We start from the raw sequence: 24,615 nt of genomic DNA on the forward strand, positions 1-24,615 counted from the left end.
CTCTCTTTTTTAAAAAAATGGTGTTACATTGGCTACTTCCTAGTCCTCTGGCATCAAATTTATTTTTAATTTTGAAAGTTACATATCTTTACTAGAAAGTTAGCAACTTCACATATGATTTCTATAAGAACTCTCAGGCAGATGCCATTATGGTCTGTTGAATTCTTGATTATTCCCATTTTAAGAACTCATTGTATTAAAAAATACAACAGGAAGAAATATACAAACTAGATTTCGAAAGCTCATTTTTACACTGAAAGGATGCTGGGTAGCACCTTTTAAAATTGTGCTCATTTCAAAAGTTTAAGTAGCGCAACACATCAAAGTTTACTTTGATGCAACACATTTTGTTCTATTGACTTCTCCATAGATAAATTAGTGACTTTAATGTACAGCATATGTGTAGAATAAGATGAGGTTACTTTCATTGGGTTTCTGTGTGTTTGTCTGAGCCACAGATTTTAACAAAGGACATTTTAAAAACTATAACTTTGCTTTAAACCAAAGCTTCATAAATTGGGGCGAAGGGGAACACTTTGAAAGTTAAAAAAGGTTTTTTTAAAAAAAACACACACACAACATAATCCAGTTAAGAACTAGTTCCTTTTCATATGTGCACTGTTTTAAAGGTTTAATCTGCTTTCAAAGCAGATTAACAGTGTGTGAGAAGGAGGAGAGTCCCAAAAGGTATGCTTGAGGGGCTAAGAATGCCAAGTTTCAGCACAATGGTTCTTGTTTCTCTTTTCTTTTTATCTACTCTGATCCTACTAACATAAAGCCACTGCAGATGAAAGATCATGTTGCCTCACCTTCTTTTCAATCTTGGCCAATTGTTCCTTATAGAAGGTGTCTCTCCGCTTCAGCTCTTCGTCTTTCCACTGCAGTTCCTTTGCCTAAAATGGAAAGACAAAACAGAAAGTGAGCAGCAGGCAAATGTGACCAGGCAAGCAAGAAGGAATGAAAAGGATGGAGAGGAAGAAAGCACAAGAAAGATGTGTCAGTCCCAATGTACTGTATTGTACCAGGTTGCAGGCAGGAAAACAGAGGCTGCGTCCACAAGGAATTATTTCTAGTCAGTGCAATCCTTATCTCAAAAAAGAGTAAGGAAGATAAATAGTCTGAAATGCTTCAGTGCATCTCTGTGACACTTATCAAGTTGAATTGCTGGACCAAAACACGCAGCAGGATGAGAATCCTCTGTTGATAGGAATTGCACACTACCTCCATCTGCAGAATAGAGACTTTACATTTGAATTTTTTTTCTATTTTCTTGTTTAAACAATCCCATATTACTCATTTGGCATATAAAATCATGGAATGTTCCCCAAATTATTCACAGCGATCAATGATAGAGTTAGTGGGGGTTTTTTTCAATTAATGTTAGCTTATTTATTTATTAGATTTGTTGTGGATACCCACTCCAAAACAAAAAAAAACCCCATTAAAATAATGAAGACAGTTAAACTCACATAAACAGACAGCCTGGGCTAAAAACAACTAGAACAATAAACAGCACATAAATATGACAGGGATCCTACCAATAAATACATAACAACCACTTTAACCTCAGATCTGGGAACAGAACCAGGTCTTAAGGGGTTCAGGAATACGGGTGGGGGAGGCACCCACACCTCTGGGAAGAAAGCTATTTCAGAGAGTGGGGGTCTCTGAAAGAAGGCATACTTCCTTGGTCCCACAAGATGGCAGTATTTAACTGAAGGGATCTGGAATGCACCTACTCTGCTTGAACAGGCCAGGCAGGCAAAAACAACTGAGACAGACAGTCCCTCAGGTAACCAGGCTCTATGCCTCTATGCTATTGGGGACTCTCCTTCTATTCCTCTACCTTTCTTTTGGCAGTATAACACCCAAGGCATAACACCATCAAAACTCACATGTGAGCAGGAGGAATAGGAGTTATCCTGGGGAGAAATCTATAGATGGACATACCTACCACCATTTTTATTTTTTGGGGGGAAAAAACCTTAAAGAAACTAATTAGGAGTACCTAGTATTCTTGGTAATAAACATGATGCTAGAAATTGGCACTAGATTTGCAACATACTAGCCTCCAATAATTAAAAGATCTTTTTAAAAAAATCAATATTAAAAAGAAGGTGGTGCAAACAGAAGTCTCCGGTTATAGTTAGGCACACGAACCCACAGCATGAAGCACTGCAAAAGGAATATGAAACTATGATAGGGTAAACCATTATTGTTTCCCAGAACAGTCAATCTTTGATTAGTTGATGTGGACAGAAGTATTCCTTGATGGTTCAGACATGTCATTTTGTGGCCAGCTGCCACAGTAAAGAAGCAAATAATCTAAAAAAATTCAAGTAGTCAATTGTCTTCTTTTCTGTTGGGCAAAAAACAAAGGACTCTGAACAAGAGAAAACAAAACGATTATGTTACAAACCCATGCAACTATATTTTTCCTTTTGCCATGCATGTCACATTTCATCAAGACTACTGCTAGCAATTAATTCCAATAAAGCATCAGAACCTCCAGCCAGCATAGCCAATAATAACAAGAGATGCTGGAAGTTCTAATTCACCAACATCTGGCATCCCATTCCTGCTTTACAGCGAGCAATTTGATTACTTCTTTGTTGAATATAAGATGCAATGGGGCTTTCTAAAACCATTTAGACTTACACTGGCAAATTCTTCTTATGCAAATGAACTTTTCAATCCCACCAGTATTTAATTTAAATCAAATGGACTATTTAAGGCTTGGTATAATTAAACGAAAAGTCTTCAGGAAGTATGGTGTGGTGGCAAATCTTTATTGGACTTACTTATAGTTAAGAATTGCTAGAGTTGCTGATATGTGGACTGGAAAAGATGTTACGTATGGGATTTACTTACAGTTAAGGGTTGAGATACAGAATGATGAGTTTCGTATCTGTTACTGAATGTGACTGTTTGGGGGTTCTGGACTTTTTGCTGACACGTGGATTGGAAATGATGTTCTTTAAGCTATAGTTAAAAAATGATTTACAGGATGAAGAGTTTTATATTTGTTAACTAAGAGGAGGTGAAGAAATAGTGAAATTGTTTATACTGTTGTGATGAGGGTGGGAAATGTCTTTTTTAGGTTTTTATTTTCTCTATTTTTCTTTCTTTCTTTCTTTGCTTTCTTGCACCTTTTATTCTTTTCCTTGTATTTTTCTTTTTTTCTTTTTGTCTTTGTATTAATTTTTATTATTGAACTTAAATTTTTTAGGAGGGAGGGAGGGAGGGAGGGAGGGAGGGAAGGAAGGAAGGAAGGAAGGAAGGAAGGAAGGAAGGAAGGAAGGAAGGAAGGAAGGAAGGAAGAAAGGATGGATTTCTGATGCTCTGTCAACTTCACCTAAGAAAACTCAGTAGGGAAGGTAGCTGTTCTCCTTCAGACCAATCCATCTCAAAGGTGTGTTGTTGTGAGGAAATAGAAGGTGGAAGGAGCATCAAGTATATTTGCTGCCTTTAGTTATTTAAAAAACAATAAAGGCAAGATGTAGTTAAATAAATAAATAAAAAGAAAAGATTATCGTATTTAAAATGTCCTCTTCATAATAACGAAGAACTAAACTAAGACTTGAAATGTGGGATATTAAGAGAGTGAGACTGAAAGAGCTGTTGATCAACTTAATAATGAGTTACATTATAGATCGGAAATTTGGATGGGGAGGGGAGTTTTATTTGCAACTTAAGACTTTTTTCCAATAATCTGTTTGTTTCAGAATGACTCTTAAGGAAGGGAGGATGCAAAAAGGAAAATGAATTGTAAAACATTCAGCATAGCTTAAATAATGTGGTTGGTTTTAACATACAGCTAAAGCTGAAACTGAAATACCCATCCTTGTGATGCTAGAAATATGTATGGTATCTCCAGACAGTGCATAACCTGAAATATTCATCATAACAAACATTATGAAATTGGGTTAGGCAACCACAGATATTTTGAATGAACTGACAATACATATTAACAGCACTCCATGCCAGTTATTTCCTACCTAAAGTCATAAATCTTTACTATGTCAGAACAGACGGACTCTTGTGGAAATTATAGTTTCAGAGAGTATGGACACCACAGGTTGCCACAAAGTTTCAGAGACATTTTCCATGTAAAACACCTATACGCACAAAGGAAGAAAAAGGATGATGTTGTATAGAAATGTAGCTGAATTCTAACTAAAACGTTTATGAGTTATGTTTTCATTTCATGTTGGATTTTAGGAAGCTGAACTGGGACGTAAGAATCATGCAGGAAAACTGTGTGGACTGCCTCGGGCAAAAGGTTTTAGGAGGTGATGAAAGGGCAGCAGATGTAGGAGATGACCAGGCTGATCCCAAGGGCAGAATTAAATGCTTTATCAGTTTGGAGCCTGTACAACCCCCTAAGAGACCTAAGTCCAGCCCCCCATGAAGTCCATCGTTTCTTATCTGGCGCCAATTTGCCATGACCGTTAGTGGTTCAGATTCTTGTGTGTAGGTAGCATGAAGTAAACTTGTAGTACTTTTGAACTACATCCTGGTTCCTGACTTCTTGCACTTGACATCAGGTTGTTAGTTATATAACCGTCTGGGAAAACTTGTCTGGGATGAAGGAATGGATGTACAGACAGTAATAGTCTTACAAGTCACAGTATTGTGAGCCAAAATAATCTATCTCAGGGCTTTTCAACCAGTGGTACAGGTACCACCTGTGGTACATTGGCACCTGGCAGGTGGTACGCGACCATCCTAGAAAAGTGGTAGCAGGGGAGGGGAATGAGCTGAACCGGTGGCAGCACCGCATAAGCCTGAGCGAGAGCTGGCTGGAGTTGCAGGGCTGTCAGGGCTCAGTGGAAGCACCAGGATCAGCGCCAGGCTCCAGCTGGAGCTTGGCGCTGATCCTGGTGCTTCCGCTGAGCCCTGAAGAAGCACCAATCAGCTGGAAAGCAACACTGATCCTGGTGCTTTTCCTGAGCCCAGAAGAAGCGCCAATGAGCTGGAATGTTGCAGCCTCTCCAGGGTCTTGTGATTTACATTCAGATGCTTGGCAACCGATTCATATTTATGACGGTCACAGTGTCCCAGGGTCATGTGAAGTGACCAAAACCTGCTGCAACCACCCAGCAGACGGGGGGAATAAAAATCAAACACCCCCCACCCCACCCCCGCTGCCAATCCTCAACAGAAATGCTCAAAACAATGGAAACCTTGGACAGGAGGAAGAGCATCACCGGGCGGGCAAGCAGGTGTCTGGCTCGGCTGTGGCTTCGGGGGCACTTTTTTCAGTGCCATTTTTTTTTGTCATCAAGTTTTTGACACCTTGCTAGGTGACTAGTGGTACTTGGATATTGCCATATTCTAAAAGTGGTACAATGGGTGAAAAGGTTGAAAATCCCTGATCTATCTGGTTAGGGATGTTCTGCACTTTACTTGGGAGAGGCATCACCAGCTACTTAGCTTTAAGCAACATATTAAAGGGAGGTTTAATGCTTGGGAACCTTTGCCCCCAGGCCCCACCTTCATGCATTTTAAGTGACAGGAAATCTTTTTCTTCTGCCACAAATGTAAATATCACAGAAATCACAAAAGGAGATGAGAAATGGATGATGAAAGGGCTTTGGGATTATTCAATCGCTTCTAAAAAGCAGGCAATGAACACTGCTGATATTCTATGAGTAAGGACAAGGTCTGCTTTCTCTTCTCTCATTTTAGTAACGATATAGGAACTATTCCACTCCAATTTAAGTAGCATGAGAGATTCTCTCTGTGAGATATATATTTGTGCTTTCCCATGCAATCTCTCCCATGGGATGGTCAACACAGGTGTTGAAGTGGAGGTTCGTTCTCCGAGCTTGTGGGTGATTTCCAAGGGTATTGTGAGGGGTCATGTATGGGTTACGTCAGGTGAGGGTCTTGTGATGGGGAGGTCATGTCGGGTGAGGATCATTGGGAGATGAAGTGCTGGTGGGGGGGTTGCGTGGGTTGTTGAGGGTCAGTTCCATCACTGGTTGGTTGTGCGATTGATTTGAATTCTCGGGTTTGTAAGCTGGTTGTAGGCTGATGTGTCTGTTGATGGAATTGCTTGGTGGTTATTGGTGTCAAATGGTGTGTGTGTGTGTCTTTTATTGTCCTATTTACAGTTACTTAGAAATACACATTATTAATTCAGTGGGGTTCCAAGTAAACATATATAAAATTATGTAAGTTAAGAATTGTGGTATAATGTAGTCTGGATTCCCAGAAGGAAGGGGCTGCATTCCAGAAGAGCAAGAGACAGAGAAGTTTAAATAGTTTGGCTGGGAGGAAGAAGGTCAAGACAGCTCCTCCTTAGACGTTCTCAGAGTATATCTTTAATGATGCAAGTACTTTGCAAGATTGATGTCAGGCTCCAAAAACCAAGAAAGACAGGTTTAGTTATTTCAGAGCAATTTCTTTTATTGTTTCTCATCTATAGACAGAAATCTTGATAGATTAAATAAAATAAAATTGAACTTAATTTATATTGCATATATATAGTCTGTACACATGAAGCAGCATTTTATACTAATTGAAGTTTTTAAACCATCTGCAAGGGCAGCACCATGATTAACATATTCAGCGCTTCAAGGTGCTGACCATCATCTTTAAAGCGCTCCATGGCATCGGACCTGGATATCTTCGAGACCGCCTCCTGCCGCAGATTACCTCCCATCGGCCAGTCCGCTCCCACAGAATGGGTCTCCTCAGGGTGCCGTCGGCCAGACAGTGCCGGCTGGCGACCCCAAGGGGGAGGGCCTTCTCTGTGGGAGCTCCCACCCTCTGGAATGAACTACCCCCAGAGATCAGGGTGATCCCTGATCTCCCTTCCTTCCGCCGCGCCCTTAAGACATGGTTATTCCAGCTCGCAGGACTGGCCTAGGGGAAAATTTTTAATGGGGGTTTTAAAGTAATTTTAAATTAATCAGACCAATTATTAATATTTGTTTTTAATTATGTTTTAATCTGTAGTTTTGGGATTTGCATTTTTATCTGGTTGTTAGCCGCCCTGAGTCCGCAAGGAGAAGGGCGGGATATAAATATAAACAATAAATAAAATAAATAAATAAATAAATAAAACATATTGCAGTAATCTAAGCAAGAAGTTACTAGAATATGTTTATCTGTATTCAAGTAGTGTTACATCTGGGGTACTAGCCTAAGCTGGTGAAAGGTCCTTCATGTCTCAGAAGCCAATTCGGCTTCTTTTCTTCTAATAACAGAGATAATTCCAGAAACAACTCCAAGTTATGAACTTGATCCTCTGGGGAAGTACGACCAAACACTGTTGAGCAGAAAGCTCAACAGCATTTCTGTCTCTGGACTGGGTTGTTATCCCTGATCTACTTCATTACTGTAGGCAAGCTCTGAAGCAGCAATTTCACTACCTCACCCAAAGCTGATTGGTGCCACGTGGTATCAGCAGAATGATGACCATTTCACTCTAAATTTCCAAATGACATTATTCAGCAGTTTCATGTAGGTGTTGAACAATATGGCGAATACAACAGAATTTTGTGCAGTCTCATAGTATAAATGCCACAATCAAGCAGAAATCCCCATCTTGATACAGAGAGAACATTTCAATGCCAATTTAAAGTGGGACTCATACCTAGCAAAGAGAACATCTCTGAAATACCATTGGCCAATGGTTTCAAAAGTGGTTAACAGATCCAGGAGAATCAACAAGTTTGCATTCCCTCTGTCTCTCCCTTTGTCTCTCTCTCTTTGTCTCCCCATCCACCCACCCCTCAGCAAAGATAACCCAACAAGGTAACTAAGGCAATTTCAGTGAAAAAAACGAATCTAAACTGCAACTGAAATGAACTTAGAAAATCTCTTTCATCTGAAAATCCCTGGATCAGTCATCTACCCAACGAGATGCTAGTCTCCGGCCTGTAATGATTACTTCTGCTAAGTCTAATAGTTGTCCCCCCACCATAGGAGTAGCCCACTACAGCCACTACTTTAATGAACAATTTATACTCTTGGATCTAATCTCATGAGCACCCTCTTCCTATGACATGAAATCTATCATGAAGGACAAGCAAACATAGAATTGGCTGAAGTCACCCAAGTATCATGTCTGCATCGTAGAGCCTTAAAATCTGAAGCTCACTCAAAGCAATCTGACCAGCACAGTCTTGTATACTTCTACAGACTGAACTGTTGGAACTATACAGTCTACGTTAATGCAAATTTGATCAATTTTGCTTCCAACTGAATAGTTGCAACCCCCAAAGCTCAGAACATCTTGGAAAAGCTCCTCTGGGTAACACTGAGGGGGATACAATGGGGATGGAAGAAAACACACCAGTTTGAAATGCCAAACTCTCTCAGGAGAATTTGGAACATAACACTATTGTGAACTGGGTTATGCTGGCGGGAAACCAGCTGTACTTCCCCCCCCCCCCAATAAAAACCAGCACCATGCATATGGTGGTACGTTTCCCACAGTTAACAGCAACATTTCTCTCAAGTGCCAAACTTTGTGTGTACTTAATACGGGAAGGGATTTGGGAGTGTGAAGTCATCCCTAAGCACCTAGTTATTTCACCATTTTGAAATATGTTGGAAGCTTTTGAGTTAACAAGACGATTCTTCTTTCAGCAAGACATCTGATATACAGCCAAACCAATGATAAGCTTGCTTTCTTCTCTCTCTCTCTCCCTCCCTCTCCCTTTCTCTCTCTCTTTTGAAGCAAAAAGGACTAAATAGCAAAGCCACATGGAACTGCAGGAGCTCAGCATACTCACAAAAATAAATGGCAAGCCATATACACACAATCTTGTATTATTATTTTTGACTTAAGCAATAACGCAGCTGCAGCAGAATACGAACAAGACCATAAACATCATCGTGGCTTCAGACTGAGGCATTTATGAGAAAGCCAGAGCACTTGCTGGTTGTCAAGGGCTTCCAAATCTCCCTTATTTCTTGGGGCAACACTTACTTGGCAGCCTATTCTTTAAGTGGTAACTTCTTCTGTGAGCTGACCTTTATTATCACAATTATTTATCTGAGGGGGACCAGTAATAAGAGACAAACACTCTTGCAGCCCAAAGCAGACAGAAAGTTGCAAAACAACTCTGTTTCTAGAAGTTGCCACCATTTGAAACAGCACAAGAGATCATACGTCAACTCTTGGAAAGATTATTAAGAATTTAGCTGCATAGTGCCAGCAAATCTTTGGCCCCTGTGCTGCCAACCTACTCACAGAATTAAATATGTACAGGTCAAACCATTTTCATCCATGACAAGAACAAAAATTAGTTCTCATCATTATGCCACATTTTTGGCATTTGTTTGACAATCAATAACTTCGTCGTGACAGTCACCTGCTTTAATTTTGTTTTCCCTCTCAGGAATCAAAACTGTATGGATTTGCATTTAAACAGAACTGGACCTCATTAGTACTGGATGGGAGACCATCAGGAAATTCCATGGCTGTAAGATAGAGTGGTTAGTTGAAAAAAAAGTCTCCAAAGAAGAGGAAAAGGCCAATCATTTTGGTAATTTAGCCAAGAAGACTGAATGCCTATTTAATGACAAGTGTTACCGGACTCCCCTAGCGATTGAACATGGAAAGAAATTATTAAATCCCAGGGATTTAATCCTTGGTTGTATAAACAGAGGCATGGAATCAAAATCACGTGAAGTATTAGTACCACTTTATAAATCCTTAGTAAGGCCACACCTGGAATATTGTACTACATCTAGTTTTGGTCACCACATTACAAATAAGACGTTGAGACTTTGGGAAAAAGTGCAAAGAAGAGCAACTAAGATGATCCAAGGCCTGGAGACTAAAACATACAAAGAGTGGCTGCAGGACTTGGGTTTGGCTAGTCTAAAGAAAAGAAGAAATAGGGGTGACATGATAGCAGTGTTCCAGTATTTGAGGGGCTGCCACAAAGAAGAGGGAGTCAAGCTATTCTCCAATGCGCCTGAAGGCAGGACAAGGAGCAACGGGTGGAAACTAACCAAAGAGAGAAGCAACCTAGAACTAAGGAGAAACTTCCTGACAGTTAGAACAATTAACCAGTGGAACAACCTGCCTCCAGAAGCGGTAAATGCGCCAACCCTGGAAGTTTTTAAGAAGAAACTGGACAGCCATTTGTCCGAAATGGTATAGGGTTTCCTGCCTGAACAGGGGGTTGGACTAGATGACTTCTAAGGTCCCTTCCAACTTTATCATCATCATCATCATCATCATTATCATTATTATTATTCTCCAAAGAACCAAAAGGCAGGATAAGAAACAATGGTTAGAAACTGACCAAAGAAAGAAGCAACCTGGATTTAAAGAGAAACTTCCTAACAGTGAGGACAATTAACCAGTGGAACAGCTTGCCTTCAGACGTTGTAGGTGCTTCATCACTGGAGGTTTTTAAGAAAAGACTGGATAGTCACTTGTCTGAAATAGTATAGGGTCTCCTGCTTGAGTAGGGGGATGGACTAGAAGACCTCCAAGGTCTCTTCCATGTCTATTCTGATTGATTGGAATGGTAATCATATACCATAGTGATTTTCTGAGCAAATGGGAATGGATATTCAGAATCTATACCAGGTCAGATCTCACATCCTTCATGCTACTGCAGTGCAACAATCTCAGAAAAAAGGACTTCAATTTTCCCTTATTTCTAGTCTTCATAATGGTCAGTGATGATGGAAGTCTGTTCCATTTTGTGTATTCCAGGTTCCTCATTCAGGTAAGTCCACCATATAAGGCTGGAATCCTCCAGCCGCTAACTGCCTCCCTGGCAAGAGTCAAATGAGGATGTTTTTACCTTATATATTATACAGACATTATCGGGGAATAAATTTACTTGCATTTCAGAGTCTACATGCATATATGTGCGGAGCCTTATGTGTATTTCACTGGGGAAATCAGTAAGATAGGCACATATTCTGAAGGGATAAGACAAAAAGAGGAACCCTGGAGTATGCCTTAGTGCAGAACATTAATCTCAATACAGTCTAAATATTGGCAAACTATACATCAATTAATAATATATTGCAATTAAGTACACAGTGATGCACATTGGCGCAAACATTTCACATATAGATTACTGAGATCAAAATGGTAAGTAACTAGGGAGAAGCTGTTGGGATCATAGTAAACAACTCAATGTAGTTATAAAAAGACATGCTAGGATTTATTAAGAAAGTAACTCTCAATGTAGTCATAAAAGGGCATGCTAGGATTTATTAAGAAAGTAACTGAAAATGAAAAATGTTCATGCTCTGAGGCTATCAGTACATTACATACACTTTCTAATTGGGGAGATGCATATACAACAGTATGTCAGTTTGAAAGGTAATCTCTAGATTACTGGTCCTATCTTGCATAGGATAGCATGAGCATGAGGTAAAACTGGCTTTTAAGAGCACTAATGACAAAATGTGCTAAAACTGATTAATACTCTCCTGACTTTTAACATTGAATATTGCACAGAACATAGATAAACCAAAGGGAAATAAGCTAGACTACTTCTTTGTCTAACTAAACTATGAAAACCCCTCCATTGTCACATGAGCAGAACCATGATCGGTGACCGAGGTCAATATCTATACGCTTATGACATATAAAAAGAATGACTTTGAAGTACAATAAAAAGACAAGCATGAAGTCCAAGAAAAATGTTTTGTATGTGAAAGTAGAAGAGGAAGAATATGCTTAGGATCACAACTGAGACCACAATTTCCATTACTAAGCAAGGTGGTTGTTAAATGAGTAACACCCAATTTTACTATCTTTTTCGCAATGGTTGTTAAATGAATCCCTGCAGTTATTAAGCGAATCAAGCAGTCCTCACGCAAATCCAGGTTCCCCCAATGACTTTTCTTGTTGAAAGCCAGCTGGGAAGGTTTGCAAATGGTGATCATATGACCCCAGGACACGGCAACCACTGTAAATAGATACCAGTTGCCAAGCACCTGAATGTTGATCATGTTGACCATGGGATGCTGTGACAAGTGTAAGACAGCTGGTTGCAAGTCACTTTTTTCAGCCCTGTTGTAATCTTGAGCCATCGCCAAATGAATGGTTGTAAGTCGGGGACTACCTATAACAGATCTGAGTGAAGATAGCCTGATCTGATTAAAAAATACATGCATGACAATGAAAATATAGGTTAATTAGGAGCAAAAGATCTAAAATATACATCAAAAAGCATGAACTGATGTCATCTGAAGCAGAGTTCCCCAACCTTTCCAGCTTTGTGGACTGGCAGAGGCGGGGGGAGGGGGCATGGTTCTACACAACTGGCTGGCAAGAGCACATGTGCATGCAGCTCCATTTGCTCAAGGGGTGTGCACGTGTGCCAACTGCTCATGCAAATGGAGCGCGCGTGCATACGCTCGCCCACTGCTCACACAAGTGGGGATGTACGTTTCCGTGGCCCGGTTGCAAACAATTCATGGCCCACTAGTGGGCTGTGGCCCAGAGGTTGGGGACCCTTGATCTAAAGCACATATAGAAGTAGCATTTCATAGGTAGTGAACAGTTGCATGTTATGTTAACAATTGTATGCTATGGTGATTATGGAAGACTTTCTGGGAATAAAATGTAAGCATACATCCATTGATTATATACATGGTAAATATGTGTTGAGTCATATAGAGAGAATGAGTATTAAATTGCAAATCAAATATATGAAAGAAAAACAGATAGGGACTGGGACCAGGGACTCTTCAGCTTAGAAGGAAAGAATTTGAAATGGGATATGGCATGCAAAATCTTGCATGCCATGGAGAAAATGTAGTTATTTTTCCCATTCTCAAAACATTAGGACCAGTATCCATTCTATGAAACTGTCTGCAAATGAAGTTAAAATAGATAAAAGAAAGTACTTCTTCATACAATGCATAGTTAACCTGTCAGAATTCATTACAAGGCTGTTTATAGTCATAATTTGGATGGCTTTTAAAGGGGGTTGAATAAATTCATTGAGAATAGATCTATCAAGGGATATTAGTCTTACAACTCAGTTCCTTTAGGTTGAAGGCATAATGCATTTAACTACCAGTTTTAAGGGAACATAATTGAAGATGTGACCACTCTAGAGATGTTTCTTTGGTCAGGGTAACAAGCACAGTGCTAAATTAAATTGACTCTTAGTTTAATCTGCAAGGCTATTTTATGTTCTTATGCTTAACAAAATAATTACATATCAAATGCAATTTTCATCAGAACAGCAATCTTAACTATCAGTAATAGTCTCCCTTTCTAGTAAGCAATAAAGTGATTCATAAGAGATTATGATAAAATCAGAATATACTATCTACAATAGGCTGCTACGTATACTAATGTTTCTCCTTGAACTGTATCAGTAATCATCTATTTATATTGTGGTAATAAAATAGACAATTTAGAAGTCTAGCAAGATAGAAAGATTATACTGCCCATTCCTGAAGGCTCTTAGAGGCCAACAACATCAACATACAAAAAATAATGGTTCCAGAAAAGCCCAAGTACATATCAAAACAGAAACATCAATTCATGAAAACTGAACAATCCACTTTCAAATCATGGCATGTCCTCCTCCTACAGAAAACAAACTTTGAAGTTTTCTAACAGGCCAAGAGGGAAGAGACTGAGTCTCTGCTGGGAGAAAGTTCCAAAGAGTGGAGATGGATACTGAAAACAACTTTGGAGACCCTATCAAATGAGAATCTCATTGACCTATAGCAGGGGTAGGCAACCTTGGCTCTTTTATGACTGTGGACTTCATAAAAGAGCCAAGGTTGCCTACCCCTGACCTATAGGGACCCTATATTATCCTCCTAAGAAAACAAAGAACAAAGAACAGTCTAAGAAACAAATCCTCCTTGATTAATGGCATGAATAGTCACTTTTCTGAAGTTACAGATTCACACATTTTAGAAGAAACAAAATTAGAAAATAAAAAACGGGGAAAACCTTGTTAAAGAGATTAATGGTTCAAACCCACCACAGAACTAGAAGCAACTCTATAGATTAAAAGTCTATTTATAGAAGTGGACATTTCTGAAAGGTTTTACTATTTATTTATTTTTCTTCTTATTAAGTTTATTTACCAACCATCCAGCTGTGAGGCTATTCTGGGCAGCTTACAATAGTAGAACGTAAAATTATTTTTACAAATGTAAATATAACAATAATAAAAAAATGAAATAATAAAAAACAAATAAAGTACAGCAATATGGGGATGGGGGGGATATTCCAGAAAAGGCTCTTCTTGGGGATCCTGCCAGCAGGAGTTCCTTGACTGACAGGATCCACAGCAGGCCTCCTCTGCCAGCACAAGTGGAACCACCCTGTCCTAGTGGGACCGGACAGTTCATCAAGTAACCAGGAGCCATGCCGTGGAGGGCTTTAAAACATCATGAATTGCACCCAGAAACAAACCAGCAGCCAGTACAGCTCGCAGAGCAGCGGTGTAACATGGGTCATTCTATTTATATTTGGTAGAGAGATAAATTCCACACTGTATTAGCTAATATTGACAGATAGCACATTCAGAGTATCAAGAGTTAGGATACAAGGTTAAGAGGCTGAACTAAGAGTCAAACACCATTTTGTCTCTCATTCCCAGTCATACAGGATAGCTTTCCAATCTGCCAGTATTTTAGCCACATAATAAGCCTTGGCCAAATATTATTGAATTTCTGTGCTAAACCAACTGATACAAAATAAACTTCGCAACAAAAACCTTGGGGAGGCATCACAGTAAATCATACCAGAAAAGATTTATTCTTTTATGATTAAGGGAGGAAAAACAACCCAAGAATAACTTCACTCCAGTTGCAACAAGTCACTGGAGAATAATGCATTAATGTTTAAATGAATCACTTAAGTGAGATGGACATTGAAGAAATCGATAGATAAATAAAATAATTGGCAAATAAAATAAATAATTTTAAATTCTCCTTATGACCCAGAATATTTTCCAAATCACTAGCATAAAAATGTGTATATTGAGGACTTCAATGTCCACCTAAAAACAAACTCTTGGTATAGACATAATTTGGGACAGATAGGAATTACATACAGATATTCTAGTCATGAACCAAAGAGTGCAATTCTATGTATACTTATGAAAACAGGAAAACTTTATTTCTTAAAAAACATTCATAGGATTCTGTATAGTTCCAAACACTATTAACTGTTTTGCCTGTGAATTTACTGTAGTACTGGCTTCACATTAAATAAGGAGCTGTAACCTATCATAGGTTTGGGTGTGTATTTATATGCTCCCCTAATTTACAAACTGCTATCCACAGACATTACTATTTTTAAAAGGTTCAAGATTCCATGTCCTCCACAATGATAATAAATGTGTCCAGCTAATACAAGGCTGTCAAACCCAATTGCATCGGGACTTGTTTTGCCCTTGTGGGGCCGGGATGGGTCTGGCCTGTACGGGCCGTCTATGTGACATGCCTGAGCCAGTATCTGGCCCCACTGAGGCAACAGGGCATGTAATAGATTTGTCATTCCATTCAGGTGCAGCTGGCGATCAGAAGGTAGCAGAACTCCACAGGCAATTAATACTTGATCGGTTTTAGGATGATAACTAGCATGAACCTCTAAAGGGACCAGAGAACAAATTAAAATGGTCTGATTTAGTATTTTTCACATTGTCTTTTGCCAATGCCAGCTTGTCTCTAAAATAGCAAGACAGCCTAGGCAGTTACACTATTCCTCTTCAGAGTGTTCTTCCTTCTGAGAGTCCCTTGCTTTATTAGAAAAGAGAAAGTGATGAATCAAATGGAACATTAGTTGGAGTGCAAATGGAAGAGTTCAGACTGAATATGGAGTAGATCTATCTAAGCTTTTATTTACTTCTCTGCATTCACATAAAACAGGTTGACACTGCTTTTCCATATAGTGTGATACTTCCTCCATCAGGATGATGGAATGAACCAGAACAGTTGGCAGCACACTGAAATGTATTTATTAAACTTTTATGCCACCCATCTCTCCCACAAGGTGACTCTTGGGGGCTTAAAAGTTATGAAACAATTGATCAGGAGAGCCCTGATGGCACAGTCATTAGAAAGCAGTATTGCAGATAAACTCTGCCCACAATCTGGAGTTTGATACTAACGGGGGCTCAAAGTTGATTCAGTCTTCAATCTTTCTGAGATCAGTAAGGACCCAGATTGCTGGAGGCAATATGCTGATATTGTAAATCGCCCAGAGAGTGCTGTAAAGGAGTGGTCCCCAACCTTTACGGCCCACCACTTGGGCAAGTTGAGTTGCGCATGCGTGTGCGCCAACCCCCCCACTCGTTCAAGTTGAGCTGTGCACACAGGCTGACCAGCTGCTTGTGCAGCCCAGTTCTGAACGGTCCACAGCCCGGTAGTGGGCTGTGACCCAGGTATTGGGACCACTGCTGTAAAACACTATGGAGTGGTAGATAAGTCTAAGTGCTATTGTTATTGCTAAATGCAATTTGCAAAGTTGGTATCTATGTGCCCTGTTATTTTGATTATTTTCAGCTTACAGATTTCAAGAATGTGGACAGTATGTGAAGACGTGAAGGTTACAACCTCCTTACTAAAGGAGTGCTCTTCAGCCTTATTAAATTAGCTAGCACAGGAGCAGCTTCTTGGTTAAAGGAAGTGATCAATGAAGGCAAGGGCATTTTAAAGATGCCCCTGCTTTCAGAGACCTCTCTTTCTGCTATGTGAGACAATGTATCCTCTTGAGTTGATCCCAAGCTATAGTAAATACTATGTTGTGAATTGTTTGCAATAATTTCTCTGCTCATCTTTTTCATTCTGAAGCCAGAAAACCCAATATAAATAAAATTAAATACAATGTGCACTTTCCTGTCTACACCAGCGTGACTAATTTTCTTTCTTTCTCTTTCTTTCTTTCTTTCTTTCTTTCTTTCTTTCTTTCTTTCTTTCAGAACACAGTTTGTTTTGTTTTGGGAGAGGGGTACAATAAAGAAAACTACAAACAAAAAACACACAACGGTTAGTGAAGTTGTTTGGCATGATCACATGTTAATCTAATGAATGCAGAGTCGGAATAGACAATATTTCAGCAGGAAGAGACTTCACCTTCCAACACCAAGAGCTGGAAAGAACAGGACGATCACATTAGCAACAGGCAAGGTGAGAGCCAGAAAGTATTTTTCAGGTTTTGGGGAAAAATAACTTTTCTTTTAGGGGTGCTAAGCCATTCTATGGGCATTGCCATATGGAGAACTATTCCTTACCTGTACTAATGCCAGCTAGATTCTAATCCAGTTTAAGAAACCTCTGTACAGATTAGGACACTGCCAATGGCTTGCCAATGCTCAGTCCAGATGGCTGGCTACTGCAAGCGCCCACAACACTGCAATTCCCCTGCTGTTCTGCCCTTCCAATTTTCTGGGGATTGATTGTTTAAATAATTATTTAAATGTTTACATAATTCATCTCTTTGGTGGAGACAAAGGAACTATGATAAGTTCTTTGTCCAATATTGAGAAACAAAATGTAATTTAGGCTCATGATTTAGTGGCTTTCCTTGCCCATCAATCAACTTAATGGAGCACCATAGTGAAAGGAATATATGGGTACAGTTTGCATATAATGCTAACATTGGTTACATGTTTGTTTCTTTTTGGAATGCTAATTTCTGGCTTAACACAAGGTTGGAAAAATAATTGAACTGATAGCCATGCTTGTTCAAAAAACAACTTCCATGCCAGATGTGATATTGTCAAGATATTCTGGCCATCCCTTCAGTCGCTAACACTTTCCTTACTAAAACCAGCTTACTTGGGGACTGATTTTGAGCACCTGGGCACTCTTCCAAACAAGGCAGTAGGCTGCAACTATCAGAAAGTTTCAATTTCTAAGCAATCATATGGAGTCTATGTAATTAAAGATATTAGAAAGTAGATAGTTAGCAACTTGCTTTGCAACATGCAAGGTTTTCATTTAATTTTAGTTAAATTAAAACAATATCTTTTTTAAAAAATCAAGTCACTCAGCAACAGCTCCCAAGAGGAGTGTTGGCAGCCACATTCATAACCATGGGCACCGTGTTGATAATCATAGCTTACAATTATGTGTCAACCTGGACACTATGGCTAAAAAATTATGTTTTGGCACTGTATATGAACACAGTCATAAACTATTTAAGGGTGTGATATAGGGAAGCAATTATATAGGGATTACCCTAGTACAGTATATTTGAGAAAAAATACACCGAAAAGCCTGCATTAGGCCTCAAAAGGAAAACAGAGAGTAGATTACAATATTCATAAATAGCTCAGCATAGCTGTTTGACAAGGAAAAATAACAGGATCTCTATCTGACCCGATTATCCATGGATCAGGAATAATTGTTTAAATGAAAAATTGATTTTTTTAAAGTGAAGAATCTACATGGGCCAAGGGGTTTCTATGGTGATAAGTATTAAAAATACCAAAGCTGTGACTTGGCCTTTATTTTCTACATGTCTATCTCTCTCCTTTCTGCCTCAAATATTTTCATTCTATTGAAAGACTGAGACTAGTGCTGGTATTAAATGAAATAAGTAAAGATGTGTTCCTCACAAAAAGAAATAAGGAGAGAAATTAGCTACCATATAATCAATTTTAGAGAAAAACCCTGGCGCAATAGCCAGTTCTAATATATCCCAAATGTAGTGTTTTGTAAAGATGGAAAGCTTCAGTGCATGCTTGCTCTGTATTGTGATTCAAGGACAGCATCACTCTCTAATGCTTCTCAAGTGGCTGCAAATAGACTTGTTGTGCCCAAAGGTAATACTTTCCTACTGAATGAACTGTACCATTGAGATGCCTTAAAATCCCATAACAAACGAAACCTTCATGCTTCTCTTTTAAAGACTTAACATCTCTTCCAAATAGGTTTTCTTTTGTCCCCTATGTTTATTCTACAGACAGTGAAGCCATTCTGGGAATATATGAAAGACCTGGGCATTTTTGAAGGTGAAAATTCATGGCAATACAGAATATGGGTGTCAACTGCCAGATGAAAATGTAGTAAAATATACTCAAATTATTTCAAAAATTCTACATTTTTCTTATGCGTACTGTTAATATCAGTTCTGAGGCACTAGAGGATTTTATTTAACAGTAAAACAAAATCAGCACATGCTTTACTTAAATATCCTAAATATCCTTACCTGACTCATCTAACTCGTAGTTTTGATTGGGTTTTGTTAGGGGTTTTATATTTTAGAGCAAGCTTTTATGTAATATTTACTGTGATTTTTATTATTGCCTGTTCACCACCCTGAGTCCCATAAGGGAGATAGGGCGGTATATAAATTTAAATAATAAATAAAATAAATAAATAACTCAACTCAAACTTCAACAAGAGAATGACAAAGACTATGCAAATCTAAGTATTTACCTGCCCTCCTCCTACCCTTCAAAACTGAAAGGATCATTCTAGATGACCTATGCCATATTACCAGATTACCTGATCTTTGGGAGATCAAAAGGAAATTACAAATAATCTGAGGATGGTCAATTATATATTTACTTCTGTATTCTATAAGTAGCAGGGGGACTGAATAGATGAGCGCTGAAGCTCATTCCTTAATGTTTCTTCCTGGTTAAAAAGATAATTTGAATAGGACCCACATTAGATGCCAGTGGGCACACTTGTCAGCAGCTTTCGGTGTCCAAATTAGCCTTTTAGTCATTTGTAAACAACTTAATGGACTACCTACTAATGAACAAACAGATTGCCTATACCGCATCTTTTTCTCCTCCTCAAATTATTTCTAATGTGGAAGAGATAAAATACTTAACTCCAATCTTAAATTGATGAAGACTAGAAAATATGTAGAACATGCTCTGCTTTTTATCTAACAGGCAGTCTGCCTTTTCCACCAAGGTTATGGAATACTCTTATCAAAAGTAGTAATATATTCATATCATAGCATAGGCACTATGCTATGTGCCATACGCTAGCCTGTTTGCAAATACAGAAAATCTCTTCTATCAGTGACATGTTCCCAGGGGCAGCCCTGCTCTTAGACACACTGAGATTTTTTTGGCTCAGATGCTAGGAAACAGCAGCAACTGATTTAGAGGGGAATAAATCCCTTCAATATGCTAACTTTCAGTCTTTAAGGGCACTGGAATATGATGTCTGATTTGGCTTTTATATGTGGAATGGGAAGGACCTCATTTTACATTTCATCTCAGGTAACATAAAGGTAATACAGTACTCGACTTATAACTACTATTGGGATCCGGATTTGTTCATAAGTCAGGGCATCTACATGACCAAACAGGGTTTTATGTTCATGTTTTATGGTGGTTATTAAGTAAATCACATGATTATAAGTCTGAATCCATTCTCCCAAACAGGCAGATTTTTTTTTTGCCAGAATGCCAAAAATAAAATAAACACACACACACAAAAAAGCCCCATGCAGTCATGTTGTAAATGTGAGTCAGTTTTAGCCAAGTGCCTAAAATGGGGTCATGTGACCATGGGGGATGAGAACATTTTGCTGTATGGGCTATAAAGCACCATCTCCAAGGCCCTTGTAACACCAAACAGTTGTTAAACAACTGGTTGGAGTTTTCATAACTACTGTTACCTACACAATGACATATTCATGGAAGGATTCTGAGAAGTTCCATTATGGAAAAAAAAGTGAAATCAGGTGAACATGGCATGTCTGTAGATGCATCTGCCTGTTGCTCTGGCAATGTATATAAAGATTAGAGTCATTAATAGTAAGAGGAAAAAGGACGTTGTAAGAAGAATAAGAAAACAAGCAAAAATTACAGTGTAACTCACCATCAAGCAGGCCTCTACCAGGGCATTTTAGCATTGTACAGGAATGACTGCTTTCAACCTATATTTGCTTGAGTTTTTATTTCCTCCAGCAACAATTGCTGCCTTTCTGTCACTTGAATAATACGTGGTGTAGTACCATTCAGCTTCTGATGGTCAATCTGGAGAGGCCTTAGCCTGCTGAGGCATATCACCAGATTATAACTAGACTCCCTTAAAACAACCACTGTATGTTCAAAACTGAAACATACAATAGCAAAGAAAATAGGAGGTTTTGTTTACCTTTAAACTTCTATGGTCTAAAATCTAGAATGTAAACTTTAGTGATAACACTGTAGTAGTTACATGCAGTATGCCATTCCCAACCAGTTGCCTCCACAGCCTTTGCTTGCTTCCTCTTCTATTACCTTCCCACCTTTTGTTTGCTATTGTTCCTCATGATAGCTGCGATCACTCTATCTCTGCTATCATTCTTAGTCATAATGCTGCAGTTATTATTATACGCACAGTAGTGACAGTTATGCCAACATTTATTCTGCTTCACACAATCAAAAGTACAACCCTGATTTCCTATACTTAATGTACATTTCTTATTCTAATGTTCATTCAACTTAGAGGTCTTCGATATTTTATTTAAATGCATCAGGGATTATATGCCTGTTGTTTAGTTCAAACCAAGGATACCCACAGAAGAGGCTTTTCCATGAAATTTTATTGGAAGCCCAGACATCTTACATTTTTAACAATCCCACTTATCTCTCCATCTTCTATCACTTTTCTTACCATGAAAAATCTTTGAAAGGAGAAAAAGATTTAGAGATATGCAAACTCACTGATTTGGTAACGGATTATTAGAATTTTGGAATGTTCCTTTCCCTGAAAAGGTGAGTTCTAAACATTCCAAGATGGAATAGCTGTACATATACCATTATTTGATTGGGAATACTAGATGTGTCTATCTGGATGGCTCTCGGGTTTTTTACAAGGGACCGACATGCCATAAAAAACCCTCTAAAAAATCAAAGGGTGAAGAAGAAGAAAGCAAAACAAAAAAAAACCCCTGGTCAATGAAGTTCACACGTACACAATAAATTCTATACATTTACGTTTGTTTCTATATACAAAAAAAATCACTCCTTTTTCAATTATAGCTTTAACATTTTTCTCTTTGAAGAACCTCGAACACTGTCATACTATAAATACTTTAAGCAATGGCTGTGATTTCACTTCCAATGTACTATAAGATCCAGCACAGTCTCAAAATTTTCAATTTTCTATTGTTTATTTCTGTAATTGTTCTTCAGTCTTGACCTTTCATAAGACAAATAGCCATTAGATTTCCTACTAATAAGATTTTGTAGTTTTCTCTTGTGGCCAAATAATTATTCACAAGGGGCTTGGATTCTTGCATCTCGGATCTTTAAATGTTTTAGACAGTGAGTGCTTTAGTTTGGGGCTGACTGCATTGTTAACTTCTGCAACTCTCCAATCATCAGTAGGTGCTATAAGGAAACATCTTTTAATAAAGCTAAATGAAACTTAATGAAGTCATGAGTGTAGATTTAGCAAGAAAATTTCCAGCAATTGTAGAAGTAGTCTTATTTTTGCAAAGTATTCTTCTGAGCGTGCTCAAATTAAGAGGAAACGTGCAGATCTATGTCACTGGCAGCAGAATTTTGATTTCCATTTGATAGCACAATTTGCAAACAGCAGGTTTCCATGTTATGTGATTGCTTAACATTTTTAACAGCTACGAGAATTCAATGCCAATTTATGTTTGCAGGAAGATGTACAATTTCTTCTGTGCACAGCACTGATTATGGTCTGAGGAACGTGGCTTGGGAGGACTGCAGAGTGGGACTGATCTACACAAAAAAAACCCTACCATCGGCAGCAACAAAATACCAAATTATTAGGTTGGTGAATAGTAAGCTACTGATTAATTAATTCTAAATTATACCCCAATCCAAGTAATACTGATGAAGTCTAAAAATGTATGCATATACTATGGCAGGCATCCTGAATCTGAGCTGCTTCCTATTATATTGGACTTGTAGTTTCCAGTATATTCAGCCAGGATAGATAATGAAATCCTGATACTATTGTCTCAATACATCTGGAGAGCACAGTTTACAGAACAGGCTTCTGTAAAAAAAAATCTCTGTATAAAAGAGACTCTGAAAATATAAATGCAAAGTAACAGTAAAACATCTGAAAATGAAAGGATTCTTGATTAGAACTTTTACAATTAATCCAAATCAAAACATGACCTGCAAACTCAGTTTAAGTATTATTTTCTAGTTAAGTGCCATCAAATCAGATTAAACCTTGGGTGACTGCATGAACAAATGCTCATCATTTCAATCAGTCTCCAGCAACATCTAATAGCTCTTCCAAGGCTGGTTCTGTAATCTTGTTTATTCCTTCCACCCATAATATATGTTGTCTTCCTCTTCTTCTATTTCTATCAACCCCAAATATGTGTATTTCCATTTGGTGATCACCACTTCAAAAGTCAGTGAATCGTTACAGTACTTAATTGAGGACTGATTGGTTCTTTTGCATTCCATGGAACTCTTAGCAATTGTTTCTAGATCCATAATTTATTTAATTTATACACTGCCCAGATCACTATACAAAGTGACTCTGGATGGTTTACAGTACAATACAAATATAAATATAAAAACAAATTATTTTTAATTATAACAATTTCTGATGGGACCATAAAATAGAGAAAGTCATAGAAAATGAAGCTAAAGTGTCTGGAACTTTAAAATTCAAACAGACAGGCACTTGTCATATAATATACCAGATTAACAATTGTTAATAAGAAAGACAAAAAAAAAGTCTGGATAGTAGATGTGGCAATACCTGGAGACAGCAGAATAGAAGAGAATTAACTGGAGAAGATAACAAAATAAATACAAAGACCAGCAAATAGAAATAGAAAGACTGTAGCTAAAGAAAGAAAAGGTAATATCAATAGTAATAGGGTGCAAGCCTATTTGGTGCAAGCCCAAAACAACTGGAGCACCACTTGAACACCATCAGCATTGACAAATTCACCATCAGTCAATTGCAAAAGGCAGCTTTACTCAGAAAAGCATACATTCTGTGACAATACCTCTAACACAGCGGTTCTCAACCTATGGGTCGCCAAGCAAGGCTGTCCGCCATTTTTTCCCCCTTTTCCGGCGGGTGCCTTACCTCCCTTGAGCTGGGCCAGCTGGTGGTCGGCCTGCTCCGTCTCTGCCACTTGCCAGCTACGCCTCGGCCAGCGCAGGGGGCGGAACCACACATGTGCGGCGCTCCCGGGCAGGGAAAGTCCTTGACTTACGACCGGTTGGATAGTCCTCGACTTACGACGGGTTTAGTCCTCGACTTACAACCGGTTTAGTCCTCGACTTACGACCGGTTTAGTCCTTGACTTACGACCGGTTGGGGGTCGCGGCATTAAAAAGGTTGAGAACCACTGCTCTAACACTATCAAACATTCACTTCTGCCTATCCCAGGTACTTGGGAAGGACTCGATGCCAAATCCAATCTCCCCCCCTTCCTTCTTCTGATCTCCCACAGCTGGACATATTAATGTATTCGAGGACAGTCCTACTGGCCCTGCGCGATTCACCCCTCGCGCAGGCCTGGCCCATCAAGATCACTAGGGCCCACCTTGAGGATGGGGTTTGGAACCCCGAGAGGTGGCATGCTGCGGGTGCTAATCGAAAATCACTGAAATTGGCCAAATTAAGGTTCTTTTTAAAGGGGTGTTTTAATAAATTTTTAGGGGGGACAAGGGTGGTTGGGAGGGGGGAGGATCACCTTAGGTCAGGACCAGCCATGTCTGAGGG

General features: G+C 38.9%; 1 protein-coding gene across 1 annotated transcript in view; it reads right to left on the reverse strand.

Annotated features, from left to right (window-relative positions):
* Positions 1-809: 809 nt before the first annotated feature.
* Positions 810-24,615, reverse strand: part of CHCHD6 (coiled-coil-helix-coiled-coil-helix domain containing 6) — a gene marked incomplete at its 3' end in the record, with an annotated part of 100,038 nt that continues 76,232 nt past the window's right edge. Inside the window, exon 5 of the mRNA XM_015831549.1 lies at positions 810-893. Within this exon, the coding sequence (XP_015687035.1) occupies positions 810-893 (84 nt within the window). The remainder of the gene's footprint in view (positions 894-24,615) is intronic.

The sequence above is a fragment of the Protobothrops mucrosquamatus genome, unplaced genomic scaffold (genome assembly GCF_001527695.2).
Source record: "Protobothrops mucrosquamatus isolate PMUCROS unplaced genomic scaffold, P.Mucros_1.0 scaffold_260, whole genome shotgun sequence".
Taxonomy (NCBI): domain Eukaryota; kingdom Metazoa; phylum Chordata; class Lepidosauria; order Squamata; family Viperidae; genus Protobothrops; species Protobothrops mucrosquamatus.